Source organism: Cetorhinus maximus, chromosome 36 (assembly GCF_964194155.1).
Source record: "Cetorhinus maximus chromosome 36, sCetMax3.hap1.1, whole genome shotgun sequence".
NCBI classification, from domain to species: domain Eukaryota; kingdom Metazoa; phylum Chordata; class Chondrichthyes; order Lamniformes; family Cetorhinidae; genus Cetorhinus; species Cetorhinus maximus.
In genome coordinates, this window is record NC_135914.1 from 3,789,088 (window position 1) to 3,803,718 (window position 14,631).

At 49.6% G+C, this 14,631-nt stretch overlaps 1 protein-coding gene across 1 annotated transcript in view; it reads left to right on the forward strand.

The window, feature by feature from the left end:
• Positions 1-3,113: 3,113 nt before the first annotated feature.
• Positions 3,114-14,631, forward strand: part of LOC144672221 (aryl hydrocarbon receptor nuclear translocator-like) — a 45,999-nt gene continuing 34,481 nt past the window's right edge. Inside the window, exons 1-5 of the mRNA XM_078534037.1 lie at positions 3,114-3,218; positions 9,746-9,869; positions 11,157-11,207; positions 13,141-13,185; positions 14,332-14,545. Of these exons, the coding sequence (XP_078390163.1) occupies positions 3,197-3,218; positions 9,746-9,869; positions 11,157-11,207; positions 13,141-13,185; positions 14,332-14,545 (456 nt within the window). The 5' untranslated portion in view covers positions 3,114-3,196. The remainder of the gene's footprint in view (positions 3,219-9,745; positions 9,870-11,156; positions 11,208-13,140; positions 13,186-14,331; positions 14,546-14,631) is intronic.

The following is a 14,631-nucleotide window of genomic DNA, read 5'->3' on the forward strand; positions in this document are numbered from 1 at the left end:
AAACACCTGACCTACCTACCTAATCCCATTGACCAGCACTTGGCCCATAGCCTTGAATGTTATGAGGTGCCAAGTGCTCATCCAGGTACTTTTTAAAAGGATGTGAGGCTAACCCGCCTCCACCACCCTCCCAGGCAGTGCATTCCAGACCCTCACCACCCTCTGGGTAAAAAAGCTTTTCCTCTCATCCCCCCCTAAATCTCCTGCCCCCTCACCTTGAACTTATGTCCCCTTGTGACTGACCCTTCAACTAAGGGGAACAGCTGCTCCCTGTCCATGCCCCTCATCATCTTGTACACCTCGTTCCCTCGTTCTAGTCTCTCCCACAAGGGGAAACATCCTCTCAGCATCCACCCTTTCAAGCCCCCTTCAGAATCTTATATGTTTCAATAAGATCACCTCTCGTTCTTCTGAACTCCAATGGGTATAGGTCCAACCTTGTCTAACCTTTCCTTGTCCAATAACCCCTTCATCCCAGGTATCAGTTGAGTGAACCTTCTCTGAACAGCGGCTAACGCATTTATAGCCTCTCTTAAATACACCGACCCAAACTGTACACAGTACCCCAGAAGTGGTCTCACCAACGCCCTGTACAACTGCAGCAAAACATCCCCACCATTTTAATCCATTCCTCTTGCAGTACAGCACAACTTTCCCACCTCCCTGCTTAAAGTGAATAAACTAAACAAATCCGTAAGGAATGGAGCCTTAAAATGAAAATAATAAAAGCTTTTGTTGAGGTGGTGGGGCTGCAGGGAAGGTTTAGTGATAGAGTTATACAAACAGGCCCTTCGGCCCATCGTGTCCCTGCCGGCCATCAAGCCCCTATCCATTCTAATGCCATTTTCCAGCACTTGGTCCGTAGCCCTGTGTGCTATGGCGTTTCAAGTGCTCATCTAAATACTTCTTAAATGTTGTGAGGGTTTCTGCCTCTACCACCCCCTCTCAGGCAGTGTGTTCCAGATTCCAACCCCCCTCTGGGTGAAAAAATCCCTCCTCAAATCCCCTCTAAACCTCCTATCCCTTACCTTAAATCGATGCCCCCTGGTTATTGACACTGCCGCTAAGGGGAAAAGTTTCTTCCTATCTATCCTCTCTATGCCCCTCATAATTTTGTATACCTCTATCAGGTCCCCCCTCAGCCTTCTCTGCCCTAAGTAAAACCCTAGCCTATCCAGTCTCTCTTCATAGCTGAAACGCTCCAGCCCAGGCAACATCCTGGTGAATCTCCTCTGTACCCCCTCCAGTGCAATCACATCCTTCCTATAATGTGGCGACCAGAACTGCACACAGTACTCCAGCTGTGGCCTAACTAGCATTTTATACAGCTCCACCATAACCTCCCAGCTCTTATATTCTATGCCTCGGCTAATAAAGGTAAGTATCCCATATGCTTTCTTAACCACCTTATCTACCTGTGCTGCAGCCTTCAGGGATCTATGGACATCCACAGACTGAGAAAATTTTATTTTGAGTGGTCCCACGAGGAGTGGCGATGTCTCTGGACACAAGGCTGAAACGGCGGCGGAGAGGACATGGTGGTGCTGGGGCCTGTGCGGGTGGGGCCTGTGCTGTTGGCGGGTATGGAAAGCCTTTCACTCTCCATGAAGTCCGTCTGATCCTCTGTCCTTTCTCGGGCCCTACCATTCGTTGCGTGTTCCCTGGCCGTGCTAGTCCACCCAAAATGCAATATCCTCACGCTTCTCAGGGTTAAATCCCATCTGCCACTGCTCTGCCCATCTGACCAGCCTGCCGATATCGTCCTGCAATCTCAGGCTTTCCTCCTCACTTACTCAATGACGCTTTGCGTGTCGTCGGCCAACTCATTGGTCGAACCTCCTGCGTCCAGGTCTAAATCGGTAACGTACACCCCAGGCACCACCGGGCCCTGCGGTACGCCACTCCATAAGACCATAAGACATAGGAGCAGAAATTAGGCCATTCGGCCCATCGAGTCTGCTCCGCCATTCAATCATGGCTGATAAGTTTCTCAACCCCATTCTCCCACCTCCTCCCCGTAACCTTTGATCCCCCTTACCAATCAAGAATCTATCTCGGTCTTGAATACACTCAGTGACCTGGCCTCCACAGCCTTCTGTGGCAATGAATTCCAAAGATTCACCACTCTCTGGCTAAAGAAGTTTCTCCTCATCTCTGTTCTAAAAGGTCTTCCCTTTACTCTGAGGCTGTGCCCTCGGGTCCTAGTCTCTCCTCCTAATGGAAACATCTTCCCCACCACGTCCACCTCTATCACCCGGCTTCCAATCGCAAAACATAGCAACCTTCGACCATCAACCCTCTGCCCTCCCGAGGCGAAGCCCAACTTTGGATCCAATTTGCCCAGTTGCAAATTGTTGGGAAGGGCGATCGCCGGAGAGCCTTCAAAGGCTACGGGGAGAAGGCGGGAGAATGGGGTTGAGAAACTTATCAGCCGTGATTGAATGGCGGAGCGGACTCGATGGGCCGAATGGCCTAATTTCTGCTCCTACGTCTTATGGTCTTATGGGCTCTGAAGGGGGGGGTTCGAGGCGTTGACTCTGCTTTTCCCCCACCCCCGTTCTCCGCAGACGCCGCCAGGCCTTTGCTGAGGTTTCCCCCCCATGCCCCTTCTGCCTTTGTGGTGGTGGGGGGGGGGGGGCGGTGCTGCTGAGAAGAGGATGGTTGTCCATCCTCCAGTTGGGGGAGGGAGGGAGGGTGAGGGGAAAGGAAGGGGGGCGGGGACGACGAGGCTGGGCGTCAATCATACCACACACACCCCCCCCCCTCCTCCCCCTCTGATTGGCAGAGCGCACCGGAGGAGGCGGGCGCCTGCGATTGGCGGGAGACGACGTCCGTCAGATGGCCACCCCGCCCCCTTCTATAAATAGGCAGCAAGTGCGGTTGCGAGCGCAAACCAAGGGCGGGAGGGGGGAAGTAGCAGGTTTGGTTGCGTTGGGACGGTTGACGAAAGCCGCCATCTTGTGGCGTCCCGGATATTTTTCTGCCGTTTACCTTCCCTTCCCCCCACCCCACCCGACCCGACCCGACCCCCCCCCTCCCGCCTTCTCCTTCCTTTTATTTTTTTTAAAAAATTATTATATTTATTTTTAACCGGTCGGAGCGGGGCGGGCTGGGGGAAGAGGATTTGCGATAATCCCACCCGTCGCCGGATGTTCGGGCCCGGAGACGGCGCTGGGGAGCGAGGGGCACCCAGCCCATGGCCGCCGCTGTCAACCCAGGTGAGGTCGGGCGCCCCGAAAATCGAGGCCCAGGCTGCAGGCCGGGCGAGTAGGCCGCAATCCCCCCCCCCGCCCCCCCCCCTTCCCGGGCACCCCACAATAGTCAGTCCCACGGACGCCTCACTTTATTTTTAACCGAATGACAACCAGGTTAGCCGGCGCAGAAGTAATAAATAGTCGATTTTCCCCCCTCTCCCGTGTGTGCCAATATCCCTATGTCAACATTTCTTGTTTTGTATAACCGGGGGGGATTTCCTATGTCAACATGTCACGTTGCAGTTGCCGCCTCAGCCCCTAGAGGAGGCGCTGTGGGCCGGTCCGCCTGTGTGACCTGTTTACATAGGTAATTCCCCGTTGTAAATGTTGACAGGGGAATTTCGAATGAGGGCAGGGATGGCGGGCTGATGTCTTTTTTTTAAATTTCATTTTCCCTTCTCGGAGGTTTCTGGACGTAGTCTCGGAAATAATTTTGGCGCGGTGACTGTTATCCGTGGGGTGGCAGAGGCAGAAACACTGGCCGCTTCGAGGTAGACACTTGGAAAGTGATGTGAGCTGGGGGGGTGCTGTGGACCCAAGAGCTGGAAAATGGGTTTAGGGTTAGAGCTTTTTCAGCTGGCATGAACTCGATGGGCTGAGCGGTCTTCTGTTTTGTAAATTTCTATATTTTGCCCCCTTTTCGAGGTTCAGATCTGTGGTTAAGGGTACTTTTCGTTAACCTGGCCTCAATGGCATATTAAAAATCAAATCCTTCTGCTTTCTGTCTCTAAATCTGCATTATTTCCCCTCTCAATTTATTCACCATCAGAAATTCCTGTGGATTTAGAATGCAATCTGTCACTTTGAATCTTAGGTTGCAGTTGTTTGCCCTTATCAGCGTTGGTGCACAGAAAGAGGCCACTTGGTCTATCTTGCCTGTGCTGGCTCTTCTCTTTTCCCATGGCCCTGTACTTTTTTTCCTTTTCAAGTATTTATCCAATTCCCTTCTGAAAATCATTATTGAATCTGCCTCCAATGCCTTTTCAGCATGTTCCGGATCTCTCGACTCTCAAAAAATTCTCCTCATCTCCCTCTCTTTTGCCGATTTTTATTTTCAATCTGTGTCCCTCTAGTTACTGAATCCTCCTGCCAGTGGAAGCAGTTTCTCCTTATTTACTCTATCGAAGCTGCTTATGGTAACATAGGACTTAGAAGCAGGAGTCAACCGTTCAGCCCTTCGAGCCTGTTCTGGCGTTCGACAAGATCATGGCTGATCTGATTGTGGTCTCCCAACTTCACTTTCCCGTGCGCCCCATAACCCTCGACTCCCTTGTCGATCAATCTAACTTAGCCTTCAATAAATTCAGTGACCCAGGCAGCACTACTTTCTGGGGAAGGGAATTCCACAGACTGTCAACCCCCCCGAGAAGAAATTTCTCCTCATCTCCATCTCACAAGGGAGACCTCATTCTTAGACTGCATTCCCTAGTTCTAGTCTCCCCCTCACGATTTTGGACGCCTCGATTAAATCACCCCCTTAACCTTCTCTGCCCTGAGGAGAACAATCCCAGCTTCTCCAGCCTCCCCACATGAACTGAAGTCCCTCATCCCCGGTCCCGTTCTGGATTAATCTCCCTCCACACCCTCTCCGAGGCCTTGACCTCCTTCCGAAAGTGTGGGGCTCAGATTTGCTCCACTTTTACCTACATCCCTGGTTTCTCTGTTCCTGCGCTTCCCTTTAAAAGCTGCACCATGGATTGTCCACCCCCCCCCCCCCCTTCATTCTGCCCACTTCACCAGCCTTTGTTGCCCTCAAGTGGATCATCGGCAAGCTTTGAAACCAGGCCTAAGCCTATGTTATTAATATATTACAAAGAATAATAGTCCTAGCACTGATCTCGATACCTTCTGTCAGTCTGAAATACTGTTTGCCACGACTCTCTGCTTTCTCTCAACTTCATTTTCTGGCACTGTCACTTTAACGCTGCTTCAGTTTGCTAAGAAGTCCTGTGTTTCCTGGACTCGATCGATTCCGATCCGTCACCCCACTCAGCTTCTCATTTCTGCAAGTGTAGTTATGAAGAAGATAAGATCAAAGTTTGACATGAAATTCTATGACTTGTGTTGTCAGCTAATTTGGCACAGTTTTTAAGTGACGAGAGACTAGGAACTGTGGAGAAGCAGGGGAGGTTCAGTGGACAGGTACAAAAATAATATAAGAAAGTTAATGGGATATCGTCCTTTATCCCGAGGGAACTGGGTTGTGAAGGGGAGGGAGTGATGCTTCAGTTTTGGAAAGCTCTGCTTAGACGCCCATCGGGAGCAACTGGGTTCAGTTCTGGGCCCCCACACCTCAGGAAGGATATATTGGCCCTTAGAGCAGCACAGATTCACCAGAACGGTCCTGGAGCTAAAAGGGTTAAATCCCGAGGACAGGTCTCACACAGACGAGGATTGTATTCCCTCGAGTGTGGAAGATTAAGGGGTGATCTAATCGAGGGGCTTAAGACGATTAAAGGATTCGATAGGGTCGATAGAAACTATTTCATAGACTCATCGATGTTTACAGCACAGAAGGGGGCCATTTGGCCCATCGTGTCCGTGCCAGTCAACAAAGATCTGACTACACTAATCCCGTTTTCCAGCGCTTGGCCCATAGCCCTGGTGGTGGGGTGGCGGGGAGAGTCCAGAACAAGGGGGCAGAACCTTATAATGAGATCAGGGGTGATGTCAGGAAGCACTTCTTCACATAAAGGGGAGTGGAAATCTCTCCTCCCACAAATGTCAAAACTTATTTGACAGATTTTGAGAGGCAGATATTAATGGAGTCACGCTGGGCTGATGGTGTTGAAATACAGATCGGCTATTGGAATGGCTGAACGGCAGCCTGCATTCCACAGAGCGGGGAGAATGTGGAACTTGCTCCCACAGGGTGTGGTCAAGGTGAATCGCAGAGATGTACTTAAAGGATAAGTTGATTGACTGGTTGATGGTCTAAGAATCTTCCCATCCCAGTCACAGCAATAGGAGGAGGCTGCTCAGCCCCTCGACCCTGTTCTCCCATTCAGTGAGATCGTGGCTGACCCTTGTTTGGCCGGGCTTATGTCATCTGATCTTGCTCCCTGGAGCTTAATTGATATCAGTCACCTCAACTAGCCATTTAATAGCTTCGCTTTGGTTCGAACGAGACTAAGGGAAAAGCAGAATTCCGGATAGTAACCTTTAAAATAACTTTGTTAAAGGATAAAGGTATAAGGAAAAAGATATACTCCACAGCTTTAAGATAAACTTCTACAGCCTCAATCGGATGGTCAAAGGCCAAAGAGGTGAAGTTGCAAGACTCCTCAAGTTCCTTGTTGACAGCAATTCTTTCGGAATTCTGCCTTGGGAGCGCGTGGGACGCGACTGGCTGGAAAAGATGTCGCTCGGAACCGCTGCTTTTAACCCCTGAATTGCCATGACCTCATCTCGAATCTTTTACTGCAGTTAAGCTACCTATGTGTGTTGCCCCGTCAGAAAGGCCAGTGGGTCTGTTCACAGCATCTTTCTTTCCTATCTGACTTTGCACAGCTTTCTGTCCGTTGCCCAGTCTCATCCCAACGTGTTCAAGGCCAGAGTGAGATCGCACACGGTATCTGATTTGATGCTGTTCCCAAAGTCAGAGCGTGTTAGTGCATATGAAACTTAAAGACATAATAATATAACTCCTGGGTTAATTACTAATCGTTCAGTTATAGCTTAATTGAGGTACACTACTTAATTCATTGGCAACCAGTTAGAAACAAGTTAATTTTCTTCCTTTATTCTTTGGGATGTGGGACTGAGGGGCTTGCTTGGACATTTCAGAGGGGCAGTTAAGAATGGGCCTGGAGTCACGTGGGCCAGACCGGGTAAGGATGGCAGATTTCCCTTCCCTAAAGGGGCATTTTAAGATGACGACGACGATGGGCTTTTAGTGACGATCGTTTCATGGTCACTAGTTACTGAGACCAGCTTTCATTTCCAGATTTTAGGACCTGAACTTAAATTCCACCAGCTGCCGTGGTGGGATTTGAACCCGTGCCCTCAGAGCAACCCGTGCCCCCAGAGCGTTAGCCTGGGCCTCTGGATTACTATCCCGGTGACGTTACCACTACACCACCGCTCCCCCTATGCAATAATTATACAGTAATTGTTAATTAATACATGTGAACGATTGATTGTGAAATAGAGTGCAGAATGACTTCCTTGGCCCAGTGTTGGCACAAAATGGCAGCTTGCCCTTGTTAGCTGACAGCAGTGATTTATAATATGAAAATAGCCAATAAATCGTGAATTAAAACAAAGTGTGATCTTCAGGTGAAGTAAGGGTGGTTGATAATCGAGTCAAAGCGTGGACATAATTCAGTCTCCATTTTAAAGCCATATTTTTTTTGACCTTACTGTTTATATATTAAGACTCCGACAATTTGGGCAGTGGTGCTGGTTAGAAAATGGCAGCTTCACCTCAACACTAACTATTATCACGATAGTTCTGGCAGCTCTCGGTAATTTCCTTGCAAATTAGTTTTTATTTTAATTCGTTCGCGTTGCTGGCTAGGCCGACCTTTATTCCCATCCTCGTTCAGAGGGCATTATTAAGAGTCAACCACATCACTGGAGGCCAGACCAGGTAAGGACGGCAGATTTCCTTCCCTAAAGGGCATTAGTGAGCCAGGTGGGTTTTATACAACAATCGGCAATGGTTGCATAGTCATCGTTAGACTTAATTCCCGATTGTTATTGAATTCAGTTCAAATTTCACCATCTGCTGTGGCGAGATTCGAACCTGGGTCCCCAGAACAATACCCTGGGTCTCGAGAATACAAGTCCAGTGACAATACCACTTTGCCACTTGCTTCCTCCGTGTTCCTCGATATCGTTCTTGCTAGTTGGCGTCCTGTGGAATGCTCTCACCGGTGTAACGGTGCCTCCTGTGTTTCATAGATTCTGTCCTTGACCCCTCTGGGCGACCCTCTCTCCGGCACTGTAATATCCTCCCTCAATCAGTACTAGCTCCCCTCCTCGTTTTCCCTATCTTTCCTGAACTCCTTGTATCCTTTGTTATCACCACAACATCATATTCCCTCTGTGTAAATCGATGCCTCGAGTTCTCCAACCTTATTTACAACACTCCACCTGTTCACATCCACACACCGTGTAACCATAGAAAAGGTACAGCACAGAAAGAGGCCATTCAGCCCATCATGTCTGTGCCGGCCAATAACAGAAACTAGCCCCTCAATTTTAACACCACTTTCCAGTGCCTGGTGCGTAGCACTTCAGATGCAGGTCCAGGTACCTTCTAAATGAGTTCAGCATTTCAGCCTCAGCCACCAACGTAGGCAGTGAATGCCAGACGCCCACCGCCCTCTGGGTGAAAAAGTTTTCCCTCATGTTCCTTTTAATCCTCTACCAATCACCTTAAATCTGCCCCCTGGTAATTGACCCTTTAGCTAGGGGAAACAAGTCTTTCCTGTCTACCCTATCTAGGCCCCTCATAATTTTATACACCTCAATTAGGTCACCCCTCAGCCTCCTCTGTTCTAAGGAAAATAACCCCAGCCTGTCCAATCTCTTCTCATCGTTGCAATTTTCAAGCCCTGCCAATATTCTTGTAAATCTCCTCTGCACTCTCTCCAGAGCAAGTATGTCCTTCCTGTAAAGTGGTGACCAGAACTGGGCACAAAATTCCAGCTGTGGCCTAACCGGCATTTTATACAGTTCCGGCATCGCATCCTTACTTTTGTATTCAATCCCCCATCCAATAAAGGAAAGTGTTCCATATGCTTTCTTGACCACCTTATACATCTGTAAACCTAGTTTATACTTTAATGCATTCCCCTCTTACCCTGACTCCAATAATACCTTACTATTTCTTGCTCCAGCGCTGATGTTGATGCAGATCTAGAGTGGGGTGCTGAATGGACTCTGAAGGGGAAGAGAGGCTGAGGCTCCATGTTCCAGAGGGGAGGGGGGAGTCCACTCCATTTTGCTCACCCCTCGAGTTTGTGTTTCCACAGCGACGGCTACACACTGACGCTAAAGGTGTGGTTTAAATAGCACTGTTGATAGGCGGGCTTGCAATTTAGAGATAGCCCATAAGTGTCAGCTGCCCCCCTCGCTACCTGGCGAGAGGGAGTCATTGACGTCTCTAAAGCGAAGTGACAAGATGCTGTTCAAATGACTTCAAGAGGGAGGTGAATGCGTTCTTGACTGAGGCAGGGACGACATCATCGAGAAGATGTTTATGGAGAGCGCTTGATTCGCACGATGATCTGGACTGGTTTTGAACCAGTTTTCCAAGAGTGTTTTTCTTCCCCCTTACTGGCCCTGGGTTTGTCACCTCGTGTGAGAGAGTACATGGAGATAAAAAGTCTATTTATGACACACTGGTTATCTTGAGTGTGTGGCAAGCTAGATAGGCCAGCTGGCCTCTTCCTGCCTGCCATTTCCCATTTGTGAGGCTTCCTCCTCCTGACGCTTTGCATGCACCTATGTCAGCAGGTTTTTTTTTCTCTTTCTTTCCCAAGGTGCAGAAATGGCTTCGGAGATCGGAGGGCCGCTGGGTGTGCCGGTGACAGGAAGAGCCGGAGGGGGGACACAGCCTCAGTCCAGTGGGAGCATCGTGTCTCGAGCAACAAAAAGACACCCAGGGTAAGGATGATTGGACTTGCTGCTAGATTACGGGGAGCAGCATTAACACAGGGCCACCCGGGAGTGAGTTACAGTCTGGAATCTAATCAAGGGGTTCGGGGTGGTTTATATATAGAATAACAGATACCCGGGAGTGAGTTACAGACTGGAATCTAATCGAGGGGTTCGGGGGTTTATATATAGAATAACAGATACCCGGGAGTGAGTTACAGACTGGAATCTAATCGAGGGGTTCAGGGGGTTTATATTTAGAATAACAGATACCCGGGAGTGAGTTCCAGACTGGAATCTAATCGAGGGGTTTGGGGGGGTTTATATATAGAATAACAGATACCCGGGAGTGAGTTACAGGCTGGAATCTAATCGAGGGATTCGGGTGGTTTATATATAGAATAACAGATACCCGGGAGTGAGTTACAGACTGGAATCTAATCGAGGGGTTCGGGGGGGGGTTTATATATAGAATAACAGATACCCGGGAGTGAGTTACGGACTGGAATCTAATCGAGGGATTCGGGGGGGGTTTATATATAGAATAACAGATACCCGGGAGTGAGTTACGGACTGGAATCTAATCGAGGGATTCGGTGGGGTTTATATATAGAATAACAGATACCCGGGAGTGAGTTACAGACTGGAATCTAATCGAGGAGTTCAGGGGGTTTATATTTAAAGTAGTAGATACCTGTGAATCACCCTTAAGTCACCATGGCATACACAAGCAAAGCCAAGGTAAGAGTGTCACAAAACATTGGGCATGTTTTTCTCGTAGCAGATTTGTATGTTCAAAGCATTCACTGATTCGTTACTTTATTGAAAAGCTTATAATGAGGTGTTTCCCCCACGGGCTCTCTTTTTTCCCCCCCCTCTATTGTAAACCATCTTGAGGAGGAATTGGCTGGAAGTTTTCAGTAGTTGGGCAGGTCTTGGGAGAGAACCTCGTGAAAGTTTGTTCCTTGGTGGAAGCAAAGATTGAGGATTAGTATGAGTGAAGTGCACTGGGGAGGGTTTGCAGAGATGATTTCACCATCAGGCTGTTAAGACGTGGAATTCTTTAGTAAACGGGCTAATGAAGCAGGGATTTTAAACTCTTCCGTCAAATCTCCTCTTAACCCCCTGGAGACCAACCTGAGCTTCTCCATCAATACAAGTTGTTTTAAGTTTGCTGAAGGGGGCGTGGTTTCTTCTGTCTTAACATTGTTGTCCGCTTTGCAGAGGCTGTTGTCTAGTGCAGTGAGGTGGTGGGTACGACCTTTTATTGATTGTTTGTCCTTTTCCCCTTTCTAGGCTCGATTTTGATGATGACGATGATGGGGAGAGCAGTAGCAAGTTCCCAAGGTCTGTGTGGTTCTGCTTTCTTATTCATTAAACTCCGAGCAAAGACTGCCAGCGGAGTAGTCAATATCTGTGTTACGATGATGTTTCTTTAAATCTCCCACCCCATGCCATTCCATCCTTCTCGTGCTGTCGCCACCCCATCCCACCCCTTGTATCATGTCCATCCCAGCCCTCTTATTCCATCCCTCATTCCATCCTTCATTTGCCAGCCTCTCTCTCCATTCCATTCCTCCCCCATTCCATCCCTCTCCCCATTCCATCCCTCCCATGCCACTCCATCCAATTCCATCCTCCCCACGCCACTCCATTCCCTACATTTCCCCCCTTCTTCCCCATCCCTACCTTAATGGTATGTTAATTATATTGTTATGATACACAGGTGAAGGGCATTGTTTAATCTAAGTGCCTACAGCATTTATAAAGAGAGACTGCTGGGGCACTGGGCTGGTCAGTAGGAGATGGGCATCGGTCATGCTGCATTCTGTAAATAAACCTACTGTCAAGCAAAAGATTTGTGTCTAGTTTCACAGCTTGGGATCCATTGATCACGCCGTGCTGTTACCCCACCACCCCAAATCTCTCAGGGCTCCCCTTACCGCCGCTGTTCTTTTTCTCCTCCAACCCACAGCCCCACCGCCACCAGCCATTGGCAGCCGCAGGTGCACCGTGCGCTCCAGTTCTCCACATGCACCAGGCTCCGCCGAACCAAACCCAACCCACTAACCAAACAGAACATTGCGGGTGGACATAAATTGCACGTTATTCTTGTTATTGTGTGCCTGATGTCAGTTTGATCAATTTCCCCCCCCCATCCACGATGATGACTGACTAAGGGCACTATTTAATTAAGTACCTAGAACACTTACCGAGTGAGACTGCTGGGACACTAGGCTGGTAGTTCGGAGGCAGCCAAAAATATAATGCTGCATTCTGTAAATAAACTTACTATCAAGCAAAGGATCTGAGCCACATTTGATACTTCGCCATCTGGCTTGGGACCCAGTTGTCCAGACTTCTGAAACTTGCACCATAGCCCTGCCCAGTGGCTGGAGCCTGCAACTCCACTGTGATAGCTGACAGAGCAAGATTAACCGGACCAGCCAAAAAACACTGGCTACAAGAGCAGAGCAGAGGCTGGTAATTCTGCAGAGAGTAACCCACCTCCTGACTCCCCAAAACCTGTCCACCATCTACAAGGCGCAAGTCTGGAGTGTGATGGATGACTCTCCGCTTGCCTGGATGAGTGCAGCTCCAACAACACTCAAGAAGCTCAACAACGTCCAGGACAAAGCAGCCCCGCTTGATCGGCACCACATCCACAAACATTCGCTCCCTCCGCCACCGACGCACAGTAGCAGCAGTGTGTGTACCATCTACAAGATGCACTGCAGCAACTCACCAAGGCTTCTTAGACAGCACCTTCCAAACCCATGACCTCTACCATCTAGAAGGACAAGGGCAGCAGACACATGGGAAACACCACCACCTCCAAGTTCCCCTCCAAGCCACTCACTATCCTGTCTTGGAAATATATCGGCCGTTCCTTCACTGTCGCTGGGTCAAAATCCTGGAACTCCCTCCCTAACAGCACTGTGGGTGTACCTACACCACAGGGACTGCAGCGGTTCAAGAAGGTGGCTCACCTCCACCTTCTCAAGGGGTAATTAGGGATGGGCAATAAATGCTGGGCCCAGCCAGTGCCGCCCACATCCCATTAAAGGAAAAACGGTAAATGTTGACATAGTTTATAATAAAAATTAACTGAAAGACATGACAGAAGAACCACGACAACAGAACGAGAGCTGATGGGCAGAAGTGTGCGCATTATGCAAATTCTGTCATGTGTGAAATGTAAAGAGAAGTGGTTCAGATGGATAATCTCTGCGGAGGAGATACGGACACACACTGGTTAACCTTTGATCTTTCTGCCTAGGTGTGATGACGATCAAGGATCCAACGACAAAGAGAGATTTGCAAGGTAACAGCATTCTACTCACTCAGCTTCCTCTTGGCACCCACTAGTGATATCCCATTACAATGCTTCCTTTATAAAAGCTTTGATGACCTGCATCCTGCCGGATAGCTTCATGGAGTTGGTCGACCTCTTTCGGAAATCGGCTTCCGCATTGTGGGTGGGGGTGGGGGGCGGGGGGGGGAGATGGGACTGTGTCCCCACGCCTCCCTATTCACACCCCTTTGGGAAAGTGTGAAGAGCGGAGCTGACACTGAGGCGACAATGAGGCTAGCCCATTCTGATCGTCAGCACGTTGGCGTAAACGGAATGGTTATGGTGCAGAAGGCCATTCGGCCCATCGTCTCTGCACTGGCTCTCTGAGCAGTTTAAGTTAGTGCCATCCTCCTGCCTTTTCCCCAACCCTGCACATTGTTTCTATTTAGATAATGACCCAACGCCCTGTTGAACGCCTCAATTGAACCTGTCTCCACCACACTCCCAGGCAGCACACTCCAAACCCTAACTACTCGCTGAGTGAAAAAGTTTTTTCTCACCTCGCATTTGCTTCTGTTGCAAAACACTTTAAAACCGTGCCCTCTGGGTTCTCGATAACGTTTGCAAGCGGGAACAGTTTCTCCCTATCTGCTCTGTCCAGACCCCTCATGATTTTGAAAACTTCTATCGAGTCTCCTCTCAGCCTTCTCCTCTCTAAGGAAAACAGTCCCAACGTCTCCAATCTTTCCTCATAACTGAAACGCCTCATCCCTGGAACCGTTCTCACGAACCTCTTCCGCACTCTCTCCAATGCGTTCACATCCTTCCTATAAGTGTGGTGCCCAGAACTGTACACACTGCTCCAGCTGGGGTCTAAGCAGTGCCTTATATAGTTCATCGTAACCTTGGTGGGATCTTGGTGTGTGCAAATTGGCTGCCACAATCCCCACATTAACAACAGCGACCACACTTTTTTTTTAAAGAAGAAAGCTTGGTTGATGGTGAAGCGTTTTGGGCTGTCCTGAGCTGGTGAAAGGCACTGGAGAAACTTGGGGGGGTGGGGGGAGGGGAGGGGGGCTGGGGGGCCGGAGGGCCGGAGGTGGGAATCTTTCTCTTGCATGAGTCCGGGCACTCCCTTTCTCTCGCACAGAGTCCAACTGTTTCCTCCCTCTCCAGAGAGAACCACAGCGAGATCGAGCGGCGCCGGCGGAACAAGATGACGGCGTACATCACGGAGCTGTCGGACATGGTGCCCACCTGCAGCGCCCTGGCCCGTAAGCCGGACAAGCTGACCATCCTGCGCATGGCCGTCTCCCACATGAAGTCGCTGCGGGGCACAGGCAACACCTCCGCTGACGGCACTTACAAGCCCTCCTTCCTCACTGACCAGGTAAGCGGGGTGGGGGGGGTGTGCCTCCACCCCCCCACCACCACCACACGGAGTGGCGCTGCCTCCCCTTGGAGACGGGGCTCGTG